Source organism: Gouania willdenowi, chromosome 2 (assembly GCF_900634775.1).
Source record: "Gouania willdenowi chromosome 2, fGouWil2.1, whole genome shotgun sequence".
NCBI classification, from domain to species: Eukaryota; Metazoa; Chordata; class Actinopteri; order Blenniiformes; family Gobiesocidae; genus Gouania; species Gouania willdenowi.
This window is the reverse complement of record NC_041045.1, coordinates 8,868,158-8,889,012: the sequence shown is the minus strand read 5'-3', so window position 1 is coordinate 8,889,012 and position 20,855 is coordinate 8,868,158. Positions and strand designations below refer to the sequence as shown.

General features: G+C 37.4%; 3 protein-coding genes across 6 annotated transcripts in view; all 3 read right to left on the bottom strand.

The window, feature by feature from the left end:
* Positions 1–4,697: 4,697 nt before the first annotated feature.
* Positions 4,698–12,248, bottom strand: acadl (acyl-CoA dehydrogenase long chain). Its single transcript, XM_028467513.1, has 11 exons — positions 12,085–12,248; positions 10,022–10,201; positions 9,149–9,286; positions 8,253–8,417; positions 8,121–8,187; positions 7,892–8,056; positions 6,762–6,863; positions 6,571–6,684; positions 5,056–5,183; positions 4,899–4,985; positions 4,698–4,826 (listed from the first exon to the last, which is right to left on the bottom strand). The coding sequence occupies exons 1-11, from the start codon at positions 12,171–12,173 to the stop codon at positions 4,733–4,735; spliced, it is 1,329 nt and encodes a 442-aa protein (XP_028323314.1). The 5' UTR covers positions 12,174–12,248; the 3' UTR covers positions 4,698–4,732.
* Positions 12,249–13,926: 1,678 nt separating this feature from the next.
* mylz3 (myosin, light polypeptide 3, skeletal muscle) lies at positions 13,927–19,005 on the bottom strand. The gene is made up of 6 exons (XM_028466611.1): positions 18,865–19,005; positions 18,520–18,547; positions 16,134–16,277; positions 15,864–16,034; positions 15,258–15,335; positions 13,927–14,428 (listed from the first exon to the last, which is right to left on the bottom strand). Exons 1-6 carry the CDS (start codon positions 18,865–18,867, stop codon positions 14,400–14,402), a joined length of 453 nt encoding a protein of 150 aa, XP_028322412.1. The 5' UTR covers positions 18,868–19,005; the 3' UTR covers positions 13,927–14,399.
* Positions 19,006–19,146: 141 nt separating this feature from the next.
* The window catches only part of lancl1 (LanC antibiotic synthetase component C-like 1 (bacterial)), a 55,679-nt gene continuing 53,970 nt past the window's right edge, over positions 19,147–20,855 (bottom strand). For 3 of the 4 annotated variants that reach the window (XM_028466600.1, XM_028466577.1, XM_028466591.1), the window contains one exon: positions 19,671–20,544. In XM_028466600.1, coding sequence (XP_028322401.1) covers positions 20,468–20,544 — 77 coding nt within the window. In that variant the 3' untranslated portion in view covers positions 19,671–20,467. The other variant, XR_003675488.1, reaches the window with a different exon arrangement.

Sequence of the window (20,855 nt, the reverse complement as noted above, 5' to 3'; positions counted from 1 at the left end):
CAAAATAAGAAAAAAATATACGGAATAATAAAAATAACAGACAAACAACCACAAAATAGACAAAATGACAACAAATAGAGAGAAAGATACTTACTATTACCAGCGACACACAAAACAACAACAAAGACACAAAAATGAGAGAAAAGTACACAAATGATCACTACAAAATACACAAAAATAACAGAGAAACACACAAAACGACACAAGAAACAACCAAACATCGGCAAAAAGACACACACTGAGATAGAGTCAGTTAAATATTACCAACAACACACAAAAACAACAACACAATAAGAGAAAAATATACTGAATAATAAAAATAACAGACAAACAACAAAATGACACCAAAAACACACAAGAAACACCAAATTATGATAGAAATGATCTTGAGTCCTTTTGGTCCCACAGTGACAGGAAATGATAAAAAAAAACAAACAATAGAAATAAATCTATTCAAGAGGCACTAAAAACGGTTTCTTTCCACTTATTTACAAAATGAGATTCGTTAAAATGTGTGTTATCACTCATTATTCCATCAATATGATCTATAATTGTTGTTTTTTCATTGAATTCTGAGCAGAATGCAGTTGAGTCAGCTGAGATTGAACCCAGGATCAAATATAACTACAACAGAAAGAAAATCTTGATTCATAAAGTAATGATGGCGTCAAAAACTTGTGATGTTTATCCAAACATCACATAATGCATAAATGTCAAGTCCAGACAGAAGCTGAAAACCCACGGCCAGTCAAAGGGCGGGGCCTGTGTTTTCAATATATATCCACTCTGTAGCTTGAGGCTAAAGACACGGCAGCAGGAATGTGCAAACACTATTTCATATGAGACTTCAGTCTTTGTCAGAAAGAAGGGATTTCACTTTCAAACAGGAGGAAATCCACTGGTCCCAACGTCCGTACAGAGATGCAGCATGGTGTGGGAAGATCATGAGTTTTGAACATTTCGTGAATTGATGTAGAGGGACTTTTAAAATCAAAAATGCGAGTATTTGAAACAGAATCATTGGCATGTATATGTTTTTTTTTTTTTAATTCATATTGAACTCTTACACATCTTAAACCATTAAATGCCCAATTGCAAGTTTCACTTTGTAAATTAAATATTGCAACTGTTTTTAGCCAATTACATTCAAGATTTTCACATTTCTAACCAGCTTTAAAAAACCCTACTTATTATTAGCAACAAGGCTGCAACAACGAATTGATACAATTGAGTGTTTGTGTCTGCGCAATGTTTGTGTGCACGCAGAGTGTTTGTGTGTGTGCGCACGAGTGTTTGTGTGTGATTGCACCGTGAGTGCTTGTGCGCATGCGCAGCGTTTGTGAGCGTGCACGCACCACAAGTGTGTGCGTGCAATGTTGGCGTATGTGCGCATCAAGAGTGTTTGTGTGTCGGAAAAGTGTATGTGTGCGCACCACGTGTGATTGTGCGTGTGTGCGCAAGACTTTTATTTCAGTTTAATCAGCTTAAGCAGGGTTTAAATGTGCTTTATAGATCAACTCTGTGTTTAAAAGAAAATTTAAAAAAATTGGATTAATCGATTTATCTATTGACCGATTAATCGATTATGAAAATAATCGTTGGTTGCAGCTCTATCTTTTATACTATTATTCTTCACTCTATTAATTGACGTGACGTGATGTCATTACGCACATGTTCATGCACATAATGACAAATAAAAATCCTTGAATGACTTCCATTGCATTCTAACTGAAGGGAAACAAATACATTCCAGAGCTAGTGCACACATAAATGATGAATTAATGAATGAATGGTTTAATCCGTGACACTCCTTTACTGTCATCTAGGATTTTACTCGACAGATGAGACTGGTTTCATATACATATATAAAGGAAATGTAGGCAAACATAGGTTGCTTATTATAAGACAGTGACCCATCATACAGCAATAATCGTTTCACATAAAGCAGACATTTAGGGTTTTAAATGACCTGCACAATAATATATATATATATATACATATATATATATGCAGCATCACCTGCAGAAGCATCCCCCATGCAGGTGATGCTGCAGTGAGGCTGTTTCAGCACCATTCAGGCGTGGACCAGAACAAAAGGCTGCACCAAAAACCTTCTACAGACAGCATTTCTGACAACAACAACAAAAAAACTAGCTTTACAACACCTCAGCACAGTTAAAAACCAATATTTGTTTAAAAATTAACGGGGAAAAACACCCAAGGCAACATCTCTGAATAGTCTGAAATCCAGGTTCACGTCAGCATAGCTGTACATCACAGCATTAATTAAGCGCACACGATGACGGGACAGTAAAATTAGGTTCATGACTAGGCAGAAACTAACAGCTCGGAGTGGTAAAAAACACATAAAACTTCAAAATGAAGCTGGTTTGTGTTAAATGAGGCATAATTTGGTGAGAAAATAGGCAAATTGGTGGAGCACGTACCTGCAGGATGTGAGCCGCTAACCGCTACTAATACCCCTGTCTGTGAACCAATGTCTATGGTGTGCACGGTGACAATGAGAGGCCCCGCCCACGGCGACCGGCCTACCGTAAAGGCTTGAGTAGAGGCGCACCGTGACTCTGCGGCAGGGCGGGGAAGCATGTCTGTAGGGGTGCAATAATGTATGCAACAAATGCGTCCATGTATGACTCCCCAGGGAAAGACACACTGGTCAATGTGTGGAGAGAAAAACCGGTAAATGTTGAGTTTAATCGGGTGTGTATGAGATGTAAAGGTGAAGAGCGGAGTCTGAGAAACCGGGTGTGGCTGTTGCTGAGCAAAAAAGGAGAGGATGGAGTGAAGAAGGGAGGGGAGGGGCTGCTCTGGATCAACATGAGGCTGAGACTCTACAGTAGAGTAGGGGACTTCTATCACAGTGAGGGCCACAAAAATGTGATTGTCTAATCCAAGGGCCACATTATCAACATTCATGTCAGCATTTAGAATGATGGCCAATCTGAACATTAACACATGAAACAGCAAAGGGGTTATGTGTGTTTTGGGGGTCATTTCATGTATTTTTGATCCTTTTGGGTGTTTTGGGAGTCGTTTTCTGTGCTTTTGTTGTCATTTTGTATTTTCACTTTCTTTGTATTTTTTTTCTCTTATTTTATGTTGTTTTTAGTGTAATTTTTGTGTTTTTTTTAAATCATTTTATGTGATTTTGTTGTTCTATATTTGGTTTTGTTGTGCTTTTTGTCGTAATTTTGTAGTTTGAGTCGTTTTCTGTGTTTTTGTTTTCATTTCGTATTTTTCACTGCATTTTTGTCGTGATTTTGTACATATTTAAGTATTTTTGGTCATTTTGTGTGTTTTCTTTCATTTTTGTGTGTATATGTAGTCACTTTTGGGGTTTGGGAGTCCTTTTATGTGCTTTTGTTGTAATTTTGTGTTTTCACTCTTTTTGTATATTTCACATGTTTTTTTTCTATCTCATTTTAGTTGTGTTATCTATCGTGATTTTGTAGTTTGAGTCGTCTTTCTGTGTTTTTGTTGTCATTTTGTATTTTTCCACTCTGTGTATTTGGTTTAATTGTTTTATGTTTTTTAAAATAATTTTGTGTTTTTGGTCGACATTTTGTTGTTTTGTGTTTGGGGTAATTTTTGTCTGTTTTCTTGTCATGATTTTGTCATCTTGGAATCGTTTTTCTGTCTTCTTGTCAATTTTGTAGAATGTTTTTGTTGTTGTTTTGCACATTTTTGGAGTCATTTTGACTACTTTTCTGTCATTTTGGAGTCACATTGTGCATTTATTTTTGGGGGCCAACAGTTGCCCATACACACACACACACACACACTGCAGGCACTTATTGCACCAGTTCAACTTAAAATAGACTGACTACTATTTATGCATCTTTGTCAGTAAGTCACTAAGACAATAAACAGAAGCACAAACATAATAACTATCATCTAGAACCGTTGTAATCATTTCATGTACAACAAACACAAAGCAACATCCAGTCTAGTTTTCTGCTAAATGCTGCCCTCTATTGATGGAAAACAAACAGTGCACTCAGAGACCTTGTGGAGCCTTTTTTATTATTCTGCCGTTAGTTAAAAAAACACAATATAAACACACAACTGCACAAGTTATTCAAGAGTTTTATTTCAACTCGAAATAATACGAACGCTTGCGTATTAGCAAATTGTATCTACACATTATGTTTTGATAAGTGCATTAAGATGACTTTGTTGTAAATTGCACTATACAAATAAAGTTGAATTGAATTGAACATTAGAGAGTATTTTTAAATGTAATATTTGGAGCACCCGTGCAGCCATCACCCATTTTTTTTTTAAATTATGAATGCCAAAAAAACAAGGTGATTTGATCCAGCATGGGTAAGGACACATTTTTTTTCTTCATAAAACTGAATTATTTTAGCTCCAAAGCAACAAGAAACAAAATAAAAAATAACTAAAATGAAATGTATTAACAGTTTAAAAATCATACGTATTTATAGATAAAACATTGTACTGTTTTAGACTGTCTGTGCATTATATATATATATATATATAGTCCTGTTCAGGGAGATCAATCCTCATTTCGTCTCTACACTCAGTCTTCCAGTCCACTTAATTACACTTCCATCCTTTTAAAGCCCTCGTAGCTCCAGTAGTTTAAAACCCCATTGAATGATTCCTAAATATAAGCTGATTTTTCTTTACTATGTTGTTGGTGAAACATTTTACGCTCCTCCAAACCCTATACATCCCTGAATGTGTCTCACTTCTGACTGACAATGGTCCGTGCGATGAGCTCTTTCATGATCTCATTGGTGCCCCCGTAGATGGGCTGGATCCTGGAGTCCACAAAAGCCCTGGAGAGACAAAAACCATCTCAGCAACGTCTTCAGACTTGTCCCCCTGTTTCCTGTTTGTCTTAAACTCACTTGGCAATCGGGTACTCCCACATGTATCCCCAGCCTCCGTGCAGCTGCAGGCACTGTGTGGCCACCTTGTTCTGCATGTCAGAGGCCCTAGAGAAAAAGAAACGACATATTAACATTGGGGGAATTAAAGCTGGGTGACAAACCAACACGTTCGTACCAATATTTGGCCATGGAGGCGGTGGAGGCATCCAGACGCTTCTCAGCGTGGAGCTGGATGCAGTTATCGATGAAGGATCGGCCAACGCAGATGTCAGTCTTCAGCTCTGCCAGTTTGTGCTGCACGGTCTGTAGGGAAATAAAAGCAAACTATTAACACAACACTGCACAGAATAATAGATTTACGACACAGATATCGCATCCTTCAGCATTGGCCGATTCAGATATTGATCCAAACATTTCATATTAGGGCAAAATTGTTTTTATCATTTTGTGTTTTTAGTTTCATTTTTGTGTGTGTTTTAATCATTTTGTGTGTGTTTGTTCTATATTTTGTTGTTTTGTGTGTTTAGGGATAATTTGTGATGTAATTTTGTGGTTTTGCAGTTTTTCTGTGTTCGTCAATTTTTTTGTATGTTTTTGTTGTTGTTTTGTGAGTTTTTAGAGTCATTTTGAGTACATTTGTGTAATTTTGGAGTCATATTGTGCATTTACTTTAACTTTTAACACATTATCCTACCTTCTTGCTAATGGTACGTTCACACCAAAAGCGTTTCGGATCGTGCCTCACACGCGTAGTTGGACGCTTGTGCTCATTGAATACAGACGATTGTCACCGGTACAAAGACAGGTTAGACTGTTGGTGTATTAGATTAAATGGTGATGAGTTCATCTGGTGACACGTCACGGTAAAAGCATGACACCTTTAATCACTTTGGAGTGATTTGGGAACATATCATGTGTTTCCATGACGTTTTTCCTGTTCAATAGGTGACTGAGGGACTAAGTGCGGCCAACATTGTGATTTCAGCATAGCCATCTTACTTTTGTAAATTATCTGAAGCATATAAAAGGTTAAATTATTAAGTGCATTAACAATATTTTGCATGTTTGGTACAATTTCAGGACGTTTAATAGCCAGTAATGTCATCTAAACAGGACAAAATACAAGAAATGAAACAGAAAAGTGTAAACAATGTAACTTATTTAAGACAAGGGAACAAAAGAACCATGTTAGAGTTCTATGTCTTACACATATTTAGATACAATCATTAAAATGTGTTTCAAATCAAGTTTTCCCACTACATTTAAAATCTCTTGAGTACAATTTTAACGTTTTAAATTGAAATCTAGAGGTATACTGACAGGAAAAAGTCTCAGACGCCTACACTTAAGACATTAATACCAATATTTTTTATTGATTAGGGAGCCTAACAAGGTAGCCAAGAGATGAAAAACAATTTGGATGATAGATAATATATGTTAGTGTATTTTACAGCTGATTTAAGACATCATAAGAGATGCTAACAGAAAGCTAACACAAGAGGAAAGTTACGTTTTATAGGCTTATTTATTAAAGGCTCAGTAATTGTGATTAATTGTAATTGAACTTTAGTAATAGAGAACGTAAATGCAATTTCCTTTCAGTGGAAAAATAATAATTGTAATAATTATAAACCATTACAATAATGTAGTTGTAATTGAACATGGAGAATTGAAGACGTAATTCCCGTACCTGCAGGTGAGCGATGGTCTTTCCAAAAGCCTTACGCTGCAACACATAGTTCCTAGTTTCCTCAAACATGAACTCACTGCTGGCTATGGCCATGGCAGCAATCACCAGACGTTCCTGATGAGAGACGGGAATATTCAGCTGTGTCGACACGGGAGAAGTACGAGTAATAGATCACATCTCATGACCCCTACCTGAGGAAGCTCATTCATCAGATAGTAGAAACCTTTGTTGACTTCTCCTAACAGAGCGTTAGCCGGAAGACGCACGTCCTCAAAGAACAGCTCGGCTGTGTCCTGGAATAGGAGCAGTGAGAACATGTTAAGGGACAAACATCCCTTTGTTCTCCCTTAAACGGACTTAAACTCCACTGTTTTTACAGATGTGGCCAAAAAAGTGGGTCCTTCTGGGTTTGTTTTATCTTCAACAGTCCGTGATTTACTCACTATCTTCCCACAAGAGCGTGTCAGCACACTGTTTAAGGGAGAGTAAAGGCCCCTTAGGAGAGCTCTTCTTCTTTGCTTCATTGTCTACTACCAAACCACAGAGTTGGACCTGTCACCCCCTAAGGTCAGAGATTATTTTTCAGTTTTGAATCCTCTTTCGGTAACCAAAAGAGGTTACCATTGATATGTTTAACTTTTCCAGATTATTTAGAGCAGTGTTTCTCAAATGGGGGTATGTGTACCCCTAGGGTTCTACAGGGGGTACTTGAGAGAGAGTGTGTGGAAAATTAACAAATTATATGAGGTTTTATAATGACAGGAAAAATTAAATAGTGTAGAAATAAATCTATTCAAGAGGCACTAAATACTGTTTAATTACATTTATTTACAATATAAGATTATTTAAAATGTGTGTTATTACTCATTGATTCCATTATTATGTTCTATAGATGTTTTTTCATATAATTCTGAGCAAAATGGAGTCGGACAAAGGGGGAACTTGAGCCAAAAAAGTTTGAGAACCACCGATTTAGGGCAACTAAAAGCAGCACATTTTGACTGAAAAAGCTGTTAAATAATCTAAAAAGCTACTAAATGATGCAAAAAGCTGCTAAATGATCTATATATCAGGCTGAATGCTTCACTCTAATAAAAAACAATGGGACGTTTACAGGCAGTGGGGCCGTGTGACATCATCAATCACGTGATTTCAAGATGATGGAGCACAGGCTCTAAAACTGTAAAGTAGTCCCATTTTTAAAAGTTAATAAAACAAACACGATGCACAGTAACATAGATCTTCTAATAGGTACATTTGAAATATTTTAGGCCACATTTGTAAAAACAGTGGAGGATCCCTTTAAGACAAAGCTCCGTACCTGGGCCTTTAGGCCTATCTTCTCCAGTTTGCGACCTTTCTGGAAGCCCTTCATACCGTCTTCCACCAGGAACAGGCTGATGCCGTGTGCCGCCGACTTTGCTTCGCGGTTGGTCACGGCCACGACCACCACCAGGTTGGCCATCCACCCGTTGGTTATAAAGACCTGAAGAAAGGAGGGGCAAACACATCAGATGATGTCTCATATTTAAACTGCCACCTGTTTGTACCTTATTCCCGTTCAAGATCCAGTCGCTGCCGTCCCTCTTGGCGTTTGTCCTCACACCCTGGAGGTCACTGAGGAGACATTTAAAGTTAAACGGTGTGTCATCTCTCCTCGTGTGTTTCAGCTTCATCCTCACCTCCCGGCTCCAGGCTCAGTCATTGCAATGGCACAGATGCATTTCCCTGCCACCATGGGGGGAATAAAGCGCTCTATCTGCTCTTTACTGCCATAGTTCACAACGTACGGCATGACGACGTCAGAGTGCAGAGAGAAACCTGGGCCTGAGCAGTTGCTGTACATTCTGAAAAACACACACAAAACGTGTGTGTGTATCACAAACATGGGCAACTAGCAGCCCCCCAAAAGTAAATGCACAAAATAACAGCAAGAAATACACAAAATTACAACAAAAACACAAATTAATAGAAAAATACACACAAGGAGAAAAAAAATGCACAATGGGACAACAAAAATACAAAAACGTACAAACAAAGAAATACGCAAAAGAACAACAAAAATACACAAAAGGACACAAAAAACAAAAAAAGGGATCTTTGAGAGGAGAAATACAAAAAAAAGTACAACAAAAGTCACAAAGGGAGAAAAAATACACAATGGGACAAGAAAAATCCAAGAACAACATACATACCAAAAAATACATAAAACGACTCAGAAAGACATCTGAAATTACCGGAAAAATACACAAAAGACTGGGAAATTTATTAACAAACAGTTGCACAACATGTGCCACTTTAGTCTCTAAGGGACAGCACGTATGAGTGAGTTCTTTAATGTGGCTTGTTTAGACTCAGTGATCATCCAATTGTTCTTTTCATGCTGTTCTGAGAAGTAGAGAAAGCAGCAACTCCTAAAATGATTATTTTAATATAAAATATGCTACGAAAAGAAAACATATCGATACAGGCAAAAATTAAATTTTCTATATCGCCAAAACAGAAAACTTGATATATTGCTGAGCCCTATTATCCATATAATCGATTGGTTTTTTTCTAGCCGTGAACGGTGACTCACTGCTCCTCCAATGTGACAACTGCAGAAAAAAAGTCTCCTCCAATGCCGCCATATTCCTCTGGTACCGTCACTCCCAGCAGGCCTTGCTCTCCAGCCTTCAGCCACACCTCCCTGCTTACCTCACCTGCCTTTTCCCACCTAAAGAATAGGACAATGGGGAGAAAATTGTTTTTAAAGCTACTGAAGATTTTTTAGTCAGATAGACACAGGCTGTGCTGTAAATGTCGTACTAACGTACTACTCATACTAAGTTTGACAGAAAAATGAGTATGTAGTGCGTTCACATTAGATAGTATGGAAAGATTGAGTGCCCTAGAAATACCTGGATGTATAAAGGGCTGCCACAATTAAATTAACCTGAATTGTCGGCAATATTAACATTTAAAACGTGAGCTCTGCTGCATATCAAATCAGACACTTTCTCAACCTTTAGTCAGCGGCAGCTTTGAGGAATGTGATGGGCAGTGCACACTAATCATACTCAACTATCCCATGATGCATTGCGAGCGGAGTGTAAAATGGTCCTGGGACCGGCTTCAATCTATAAATCAAACATCCTGTTTTCAAAATAAAAGCATCTCTTCTGGTTTTCCATTAGTTGTTTTTTTTTACTCTTTTGTAAATAGGGCTCTTGTTTTGAAGTTAACAGAATGTTTGTGTGGCATAGTGACAAATTTCAAGTTGCAAATAGATATTGTATGGTGTATTACTACTATGTAAAAAAAAAAAAAGTTAAATAAAAACAAGCATTTTTACAACAAAATATTTTTTATTTAATCTTATTTTCCTTTGAAGTTCCTAAATAGGTTATACTTTTATATAAATAACTACAATACCATTAAACATAAAATAATTACCCCAATAATGACTCACTCCTTGTGGTGCGGGACTACCTCCTCCTGAAAGAAGCGACGCACACTTTCTCTGAACAGATCGTGGTCCTCGTTGAAGATCCGGCGTGTCCCGATGTCCATGAGGCTCTTAGCGCTGGATGTTTCCGGTCGGGTTGAGCGTAAAGGCGGTGTGAGCTCTTCAGCTGAATTGTGTTGTTGTCTGGTGGAGAAATGTGGCAATATTTATATAACCAATCAAAGTTTGGTCTAAACTCTGCAGAAACAAATGGGATCATTACAGTTTCTGCATTTGATTCATGGTGTTTAAAATTTGCTGAGAAATGTAATGAACTTGCGTTACGTTTTATTTCTAGAATTTATATGGTCTTCTTTTGTAACACTGCCGTTGCTGTAGCAACTTGTCACGCTACCGGAAGTCGGTCGCCAGTTAACATGGTCGCCACATATTCCATCACTTCCAGCAATGTAACATAGTTTATTATGTATTCACGTTAGCAATGGGCGATATTGACAAATTAAAAAAAATCTCTCGATAATTTCTTGGATTTATCACGATAATGATAAAAATCACGATAAAAAAAAAAAAAAATTCACAACTTAGTGTAAACGGGTTCTTTACAAACACAAATAAATGTGAATACATCAACATTAAATACATTTAAAAAGGCTACAATAGCTGCTGACTTAGAGTTCATGAGCTGATATTTTATGGAATATATTTGTGCATGTGGGTCACTCTATTAGTGTTATTGCATGTGATTCATTCAATTCTTCATTTGAAATAAAATAGTTTTCTAAAAAAAAAAAAAAAAAAAAAGCATATGAATAGCAAAAAGAACTCCATTAGTGTTTTTACTGTTGCTGAATCTTGTTTCATTTATCTGATAATGAGTTACATAAAGCTATGATTGATAAATAACTCTGATTAACTATCATTTTCAATCATTCAGTATATTTAGGTGTAATAATCTCAATAGTTACATAAGTCTAATGGGACCAGTTTTGTCTGTGAACCCGTGAAATTTAATTAAAAAAACATTGCGTTTCACAAATTGGGACGGATGAATTATTATTTATGCTATATTTATTTCACACAACGTGTGACATGTTAGTTTATATCCTTCCATAGTAAAGTCTTAAATCTGACCATTAACATTATGACAGTAGACGTGTTCTTTTTACATGGTTTGTTCCTTATTTGGAGTGGTTAGCATTAGCTCGTAGCCCAGTCTGTATGTCGGTGGGTTAGCTTAGCATAGTTAGCTTTAGTAGAGTTTCCAGTTCATAATCGTTGCTACGGGTTCATCTCTGTCCCCGTGTTTGAGGAACTTTAGGTGGATCTGACGGAGGAACTTGAATCGGTTCCCTTTGTTGGATGGTTGTCTGGTTTTAACCAAGTAGCGGTCCATGATGTATCGCAGCACAGTAGCTTCAGCTAGCTGAGACGAACACACACACAGACGGCTGTGTGTGAGGGGGCGGTGCCCGTGTACGTCAGAGCTTCCGTAAACAACATTCCGCTGCAGAGAATACTTGACAACAAACGGGCAGTTTTGGCCCGTGGAACACGGTGTTTTTGAGGCATTCTTAGTTAAATTGAGGTACAAATAGCCCGTGGCCCTCGCTAAATTCCGACATGGGAATTTATCGTTTATATCGTGGGATGACAAATTATTACCGGTGAGAATGTGTTTGACACACATTTGATAAATCATAAACGATGAAATATCGCACAATCCTAATTCACGCACTGACGTAAAAGTTATTTTAAATATGAATCGATGTCACTTTAGCTGCTACGTACACCGGAAGTGGTGGTTTTGAATATAAAAAACAAATACGGTCAACAGGTGACGAAGTATGAGGAGAAGTGTGCCAAAGGTTACTTCTTTCCCCTTCAGCTCTTTACACTTTAGTCGGTTACAGGAATAAATACAGAATTTGCATAAAGAAAGAAAACAAACAAACAAACAGCTAAACTCGTTAGCAGTCATGGGTTTCAGACAATGACTCTACAAATTAATTGGTAATAAAATAACCGCGTACTTGGCAAGAAATAAAACTTAATTTTGTTGATTTTACCTCGCATTCACGACAGAAAGCACATTTCCCCGTCCAGAGACACTTCGGAGTCCAAGAAGACACGGTTTAATGATCCTTTTAACAAGCATTTTGGAGAAAATCGGTCCCAGTTTTAAGGACAGTGAACTGAAGCACTGACGCTTTTCGGTACGTCACTGCGTAAAATTTCACGCATGCGCTGTAGGGTGAGGAACGCGCTCAACATCTACGAGGAGAAATATTTTCTAAATTCAATTTTTGTACAATTTCGTTGAATTTTAGACTTCACAAACAATTTTCTAAATATGTTATTTGTGGTTGTGCGTTTTTTTTTACTTTTTAAAGCGAAATCCATCCTTTAAAAAAAGTATTTGTTATATATTGTTATATTACATATTTGTTTTTTCTTCTTTAATACTCAACGATACAAAAAAAGTTTGTATTTAAATAACTATTAAATGGTGTAAACACTAAAAAAAAAAAAAAAGTTTAAAGTAAAAGCGCTTCTTTAATTGTCCACATGATGGCAGGCTTTCATCTGTTTACAATCATTTATTTTAGTTTAAACTAAAGTGTTAAACTAAAAGCGCTCCACTTAAATTCATCATATCATAACATCTAATCTGGACCATAGATTTAGTATGCACATAGCAAAAATTATATTAAACAGTGATTATTCAAACTTCATGTAGCTTGAGATATTTGTGGCTAAATGTTTTTGTTCTGATTCTCTGTAATCTGTAAATAGTAATGTATATAAACTAGTTACTCAAGCACAAACTAGCCTGCTATAGGCTCTAGCTACCACCACACCACCATATCAGATATATAAAAAAATGTGTATCTTTGATCAGAGGGTCACATGATCAATATTCATGTCAGCATTAGAATAATGAGTGATCTGAGCATTAATACAGGAAAGAACAAAAAGTTTTTATAGTCATTTTGTGCATTTATGTAGTCCTTTTGAGTATTTTTCCTTTAAAATACATATTTTTGGAGTCATATTGTGTTTTTTCTAGTATTTTTTGTGTATTTCTGTTGTCGTTTTGCTTGTTTGTGGAGTTGTTTGTGTTTTTTCCTTGTCTTTTTGTGAGCTTTTGTCATTTTCTGAAATTTTATATATTTTTCTGAGTAATTTTGTGTATTACTGTTATCCTTTTGTTCACTTTTGTAGTAGTTTTGTGGGTTTTTTATCGTCTTTTACTGTATTTTCTTGGGATGTTGTAACCATTTGTGATTTTTAAAGTATTTTTGCTCGTTTTGTGTATTTTTCTGTTATTGTGTACATTAACTTTGAGGGCCGCATAAAATTAGACCGAGGGCCGCATGTGGTCCCCGGGCCACCAGTGTTTGTTTTTTTTTCGGCGACTTTTTACTTTTACTCCTTACATTTTAAAAATGAGCTCATTACTTTTAAGACCTTCAAAGATGACGCCATGACAACGTAAAAAGACGCACATTTTTAGGAGTTTGAGCTTTTTTCTGTTAGGCAGGTCCCTTAGTTTTATAGTTAACGTTTTTAAGTGAAATGTTAAACTCCAGGCTGAGCATTTGCACTCAATTGTTTTCTTGACACATTACATTTACAAATTGTATTTATGATAAATTCTCCAGGTGTTCAAATGCAACATATTTAACTTATATCCATGTACCAGTTTTCTACAAGTTCTTAAAAAAATAAAAGATATTATCTTTTTTACTTATGTACATTTAGTAGCATGTACTTTTTTAACTTTTACTCAAGTAAGGGAGCAACTTAAATACATTTTTTTATTCAAGTATCAATACTTTTACTTGAGTACGACTAGAACCTTTGCCACCTCTGGTAATCGGTAATGAAAGATCAAGTATCAGAACAGGTGGGATGTACGTTGGAAAAGTTTATTCTGAAATGAACAGAGTGAAAATAAATAAAACTTTTGATGGCGTTTGGAGACGTTGGGGCGGGGGGGTCTGTCCACGTCCACCCTCCAGCACCTTGGGCATTCTGCTGGGACAGCGATGACGTGACTGAATGAGGTGGCGGTGGGAGGGAGGGATCTGCCCTCACTTGATGAGTGGCTACCCCTTCTCCCCCGTTCCTCACCCCATGTGGCAAGTGGAGACGCACCCCGAGGCCGTGTGATGGAGGGGTCTACAACGAAGAAGTGATGGAGATGTTCTGCAAGAGGACGATTTGAGACGAAGTGGAAAGGAAAACAAAATAAACAAGATGGGGTTGCTTCAACATCCCGTGTACAGTCCTTGTGTTTCCTTGGTTGGTCTTTGAAACAGTGTTGATGTGGTGAACACTGTGGGGGCTGCGCTTCCTCAGCACTCCTGCTGCTGGCCTCTTACACAGACATGACGTGCTTGACGAAAGCTGTGGGAAGGAAGACGCGTTGTTAGATTTATTTATTATTTAATTAACCCTCGGAGCATCTTTATGATTAAAAGTGAAATTTTAGGTTGTTTTTATTTGTTTGCCTCTCAATATTCTGGTCATTTTTAAGGCTAGATGTATGAAATGTATCCAGTATTGTTTTGTTTTATTCATTTTTATTTGCTTAATTCCAAAGTCCTGTGTATTAGAAGTGTATAGAAAAGAATTTGCCCCATTGACTCCCATTGTAACCACATATTTTTCATATACTGTAATCATGACATGCCGTTATGCTTTTTCAATTAATACCTAATAGATCAAAGCTACCTTCAAAATAAAAGAAAAATATGTTTTAGGTGTAATGACCCCCTACCAACCAGAGACCATCGCATAAAGTTTTAGGGGAAATTTCAGTGAAGGCCTGGATTTATTATCTTGTAAAAAATACAAGGTGCACAAATTTCAAACTGTCCCTGTGCCAAAAATAACAATGCATTAAATTCAATTCTGCTATCAATTAATGACACGGTCAAGGCTGTAATATTTTCATCAAAAATATTTCACGTTGGACCTCATTTTTGGAAATACTGCATATTTAGTGTAAAATTAGAGGTTCTCATGATTAAAAAAAAAGTCCATACAAACAAAAAAAGGGCTTGAAAATGATAATAAACATTGTATCTATGGATAGATAATCATGTAGTACATTTTTATTGCACTTTTATGAGACGGACCGTTTGTGTACACAAGTTGTACAAGTGTAATGTAAATTAAAAGGAGTGCACAAGGGTTAAATATGACATGAGATGGATGGGGAATGGAAACTCACCCTCGTAGTGCACACTGCCATTCTCGTCCTCCTGTCCGGCCATGAGGGAATCAATCTCTTGCTCGTTCATCTTCTCTCCTGTAGATGCACCATAACATCAGTCACTGGCCAATAGCAGGGATGGGGTCAATGATAATTGTAATTGTGCTTTTAAAAACCTGTTAAATCATACTTAAATTGTAATTGAGCTCAGATAATAGACTTTGTAATTGCAATTGCCATGATTTAAATTTTTAAAAATTGTCCATGTTACAGTTCTATGTACTGTTTTACGCATACGTAGTTAACAATTATTAAAAAATGTTTCATATCAAGCTTTTCCACATTTTACCATTTAAAAAAAATACATCTAGGGGTATACAGACACAAAAAAAGGCTCAAACGCCCACACCAAAAATATTAAAACCTATATTTTAATTGATTAGGAAGCCTAACAAGGTAACCAATAGATAGGAAATAAATTAGATGATAGATATTAGTTTTTAGTGTATTTTACAGCTGATTTAGGATCTTGTAACTGAAAAATATAATTGACCCCAACCCTGGCCAATATTAGCATATTGTGCATGCTAGCTTTGAGTTGGGTGGGCGTGGGGGGGGTCTTACCCAGGGTGGACAGAACAATACGCAGCTCAGCGCCCATCACTGTGCCGTTGCCCTCCTTGTCAAAGACGCGCAGGCCCTCAACGTAGTCGTCAACGGTTCCCTTGGGGAGGGCGTCCACTGCCTTCAGCATGGGCAAGAAGGCGTCGAAGTTGATCCTCTTGTTGGCCATGTCTGTAGGTCGGACGGGATCACAATAACGTCCTCCATCACAGCATCTTTGACGTGTTCTACCACGCTGACGTGTGTGTGTGTGTGTGTGTGGGTTCTCACCGTCAGCCGATGGGTTGCCAAGGATGGTCTTCACGTCCTTGTTGGTGGGGTTCTGGCCCAGGGCGCGCATGATGTCGGCCACCTGGTTGTAGGCCACCTGGCTGTCACCAATTCTGTCAAAGAGACCAAAGGCCTCCTTGAAGTCTGGACAAAGAAAAAAAAAACAAAACAATTCAGAGAAATCTTTTAATATTTGTGTTTGGAGATGAAATCGACTTTAGCCAACATAAAAAAAAGGTTGGGCTGCACGATTATGGCCAAAATGGGAACACCGATTATTTTGATCAATATTGTAATCACGATTAGAAGCATAAATAATAATTAAATAGGACTTTTAAGCTGCAATAAAACTAACAATATTCCATAAATTATTATAAACCCAGTGCAATAACTAATCCTATGTTTTAAATGTCTTTTTATTGTGTTTTTAAACTGTTTTTATTGTGTTTTCATGCTTTTATTTTTTAAGCCTAACAGTCAAGCCTTGTGTGGAAAATGTTGTTCTGTATATGTATGAATGACACTAAACTATCTATGCATTTATCATATTTTGTAATAAAAACAGTTTTTGTTTTAATTTTTTTTATTTTGTTACACTTGTATGTTTTTTGTATCTTACAAATTTCAAATAAAAACAAAACTGTTTTTATGACACTACATTAAACAAACATTATGTGTACAGTTTACAGTGCAAAATTAAGCTTTAAATAAGAATTATAATAAAAAAAATGAAATAAAATATAAACAAACCCAATAATTTAAAATGAACCAAAGGCTAACTGAATGAATACACTATTACAGAGTGCAGCAGAGCCCATATTATAAATGTAAATATTGCAGATGATCAGGTTCATTTAATCACGATTAACCAAAATCGTGACTACGATTAAAACTGGATTAATTGTGCAGCCCTAGACAAAGGTGGGCTATTTCTAAAGCTGTGTCAAAGTGACCTTTAGGACAGATTAATGGTCTCCTCCGGCTCCTGAATGGCAGCAGCTGTACCCTGTGCCTCATAGCCCCCCCCCCTTAACCTTCTTCATTCCTGCCTGCATTTACTTTCAGAGGGACATGGATACACCCCGACAAAAACAGCCTCTCCTCGGGTTTAAACTGGAGAGTGCTGATGGGGGTGTAATCAAAACTGGTACATGTAGTAGAGGAGAATGTGCAGAGCAGCACTCTTCATATCGGTCATATCTACCGCAAGATGTTTGGGACTTTAGCTCCACACACCCACAGTCAGGGTTGGGGTCAATTATAACTGTAATGGCTTAATTGAGAATTAATTACAATTATTGCGTGATTACAATCATAATTGTAATTTTTGAAATCTGTTGCTGTCGTAATGATAATTAATATGGAAATTAGTTCAGATAATTGACTTTGTAATTGTAATTGACATGAAAATTCAATTAAAGAAATGGAATTTAACGCAAAACTGGTGAACCATGATACAGTTTTATATGCAGTTCTACACATATGTAGTTAACAATTATTAAAATATGTTTCATATCAAGCTTTCCCACATTTTACCATTTAAAAAAATTGAATCGAGGGGTATACTGACATAAAATAGGCTCAGATCCCCACACCAAAAATATTAAAACCCATATTTTCATTATGAAGCCTAATAAGGAAACCAATGGATAGGAAAGACCTTAGATGATAGATATTTATTTTTAGTGTATTTTACTGCTGATTTAATATAATTCAACTTTATTTATATAGCGCAAAATACAACAATTTAGGACCTGTTACCATTGGAGATGCTAACAAAAAGCTAATGCAAGTGGAAGGTTAACATTCAATCGGTTATTTAGTTCAGTAATTGTAACTGAACTTTAGTAATTGAGAACGTAATTGTAAATGAATTGTAATTGATCATGAATAATTGAAGATGTAATTGTAACTGAAAAATGTAATTGAAACCCAACCCTGCCCACAGTTTGTCCACAGCTGACGGTCTGACAGCAGTGAACAAAAGGCTCCGTGGTGTGAACACGTGGTGTAAGGTGATGCCACAGGCCCTCACATCTTAACCCTTAATAAATGGATCAACGCCTCGGCTGAGTCGGGGTGACAGCAGCGCGCAAGACAAGCCCGGGTTAGCTGAGAATAGACATATCTGGAATCCTCCCCGACAGCTGGGCCAACAGGAGGAATGGCATGTGGTTTTATGGTCACCACTAAAAGGATTGGATTGGTTTCATCCCTTGAGCTGGGATACTGGACCCCATGTTCAGCTACTCTGGGAGCTGGTGGGGTGTGATAATTGAGAAGGACGCGACTGAATTTGGGGGGCGTTTTTGGTCCTACGAGCAGAGGAAGAACTGGAAGATGAGATTTGTCACAGCTCAGGACCAATCACATGTTCTTCACTTACCCTCGATCTGGTCCGGTGTGAACTCAGTCTGTTACACAAAAACAAAACAAAAAAAAAACAAAAACAGAGAAATTGAATTGGTTAAGAGCTCAAAGAGTCCTAGAATTACATCATCATAGTAAGAAAACAAAGATTATTAAATGAAGAATATAAGCGGACGTGTTCTAAACAGTCTTAGCTTCTGATTATTACATGTTTTAAAATAATAATAATTATAATAGAGGTCATTGTTGATCACAGAGGTATTTTAGGCCCCGTCTCCACACCCCAAAAAAAAAAAAGAAAGAAGTATTTCCATCAGTACGGCATCAAACCAAAGTGTCCAAAACACAACTTGGTACACACCATTTTGCAGAGAAGGAGCTGGCGGAGCGGAAAGAAAGCAACAGGAGCACCTCGAGTCCCAAGACAGAGTGGTCCCGAGTTAAGGTGGGACCCTCCTCTTATCTATTCCAAGCATGTGATGTCACGTATGCTAATGGCACGGATCAGATGACCCGTTGGAACATCTTTAACTTTCTTAGGGCAAATGGAAAGGAGAGCTGTGTGCAGCAGTGGGCCTTTAGATGGGGACGTGGCTATTTTTGTACCACCACAGTAGTGTCGACTCGTCGCACAATTTCTTACAGTTGAGACTTTCCCTCGCAGACAAATAAACCTCCACTTCCATATCTGCTCATTAAAATGAAGATGAACAGATAAATGAAGATGAATGGCAGCTTCAGAAAGGCTCAGGGACCACAGCCTCTTCCCTTACAGGGGGGTATTTTTAACAGCTACGCAGCTCCTCCTCCTCTTATGGTTAAATATAACCACCTTTGTTCACCTACTATAACAACTATTCTCCAATCTGGAATTGATTCAATCCAAACTGATGGAATCTGGGTGATTTAGTGAATCTGAAGGGCATTTTTTGCTCTTCTTGTCAGTTGTTGATAGATTTGTCACATTAGTTGTTTAAAACTTACCTGTCAATGGTTCTATGGAGGATTACCATCAATACTTACCTGTTTAAAGGTTCAGTGAAACCAGTTAATGACTGGGAGTGGAGGCTCACCATCAACACCAGTGTTGCCTCTCCAGTCTCTGTTCCATGATGGTGGCAGTAACCTGGAAAAAGCCTTGAAGCTCTTTCAAGAAAGACTTCTTCCTTTAATTTTGAGAATAGTTGATCATTGAACACCTTTATTCAGACTCATACTTAGAGATTAGGAAACAGTAATACCAATAATAATGAAGAAAGTATTGAGAAGTTTGAGGTGAAACTGGAAGCGTGCAGATTAGGATTAGATCATTCACCAACAGTAACACTGGCTGCTGTAAATCCAGCTTGTCATTGCCTGTGTAAGCGTGGAAGCTGCAGTGTGTAACATCAAATTCAAAGCACAGGACATTTGGAGACGAGCATGAGTCTCTAGACAGATGAGCTCTATTTTTACCCCCCCCTCCACTCCGCCTTTACTGGGGGTGTTTGGTTTCTCCTCCCCCCAGGACAGAAGAGATGGGGTATAGGGGGGAAAACGATGTTGCAGTCACTCAAGACACTTTGATACAGTAACTTTTCACAGGAAGCCTCAAAACATTTATGGTATTGTGTTACTGTGTTTTTAAGTAGCTAAACAAAGATGTTACAATACAAAAACCTTACACAGATACATCTTAACTTATTCAAAATATCACCAAACTGACCGCGTCTGATGTCATCTTCGAGCTCTCTGCTGCCCCCACGTGGCTTCAGGTGCCACTTTTTTCTTTTTTTTTTTACTGCAGGGATTCATGCAGGCAATGTAAACGCATGATTAAATCAACATGCTGAATGCTAAAGTTCAAAAACTAGTGGGGAAACAAGATGCAAGTCCATCCGGTTTAAACAGATAAACAATCTTATATCCATGGTCAGAAGAAGAGGGGAAAAGATTGAGTGTTTGTTGATATGTAGGTGATTCTTCTACACCTCAAAGGCTGGAAACCGGGCCTTGTTGGGCTGCAGGAGGTCAGCCAGGAAGTAGATGGTGCCGGCCATGCCTAAACGCAGTGAACAAATGCACTTAGGAAAAAGGAATAAGAAGTGGAGGAAGAGCATCTATTTATTAAATCCCCTCTAAAGCTTGTGATGATGTGGATTAAATATTATTCATGGTTTCTTTTTTAACATACGATAATTAAATGTCCAATAGCTCTTATTAACCATAATCAAATATATGCAGGTCAACTTTTTCAAAGCCTATTTTTTGGAACAAACAGTTTCAAAACATCTGATTTCAATTTAATCTATATCTAACAATAACACAAGTGATGTAAATCAGATATAAAAAACTGGGACACTCAGATTAACA

Bases quoted from the DNA above. Each gene is read 5' to 3' on its own strand.
- acadl (XM_028467513.1), bottom strand. From the start codon at position 12,173: ATGCTTGTTAAAAGGATCATTAAACCGTGTCTTCTTGGACTCCGAAGT. The intron at 8,418-9,148 runs GTGAGTCACCGT...TGTGTTTTTCAG, and splicing joins GTTGTCACATTGGAGGAGCA to AATGTACAGCAACTGCTCAG. The intron at 8,188-8,252 runs GTGAGGATGAAG...ATGTCTCCTCAG, and splicing joins ACTGAGCCTGGAGCCGGGAG to TGACCTCCAGGGTGTGAGGA.
- mylz3 (XM_028466611.1), bottom strand. The intron at 16,278-18,519 runs GTAAGTGAAGAA...TTCTTTGTCCAG, and splicing joins CACACCGGACCAGATCGAGG to ACTTCAAGGAGGCCTTTGGT. The intron at 15,336-15,863 runs GTAAGACCCCCC...GTGCATCTACAG, and splicing joins TATTGTTCTGTCCACCCTGG to GAGAGAAGATGAACGAGCAA.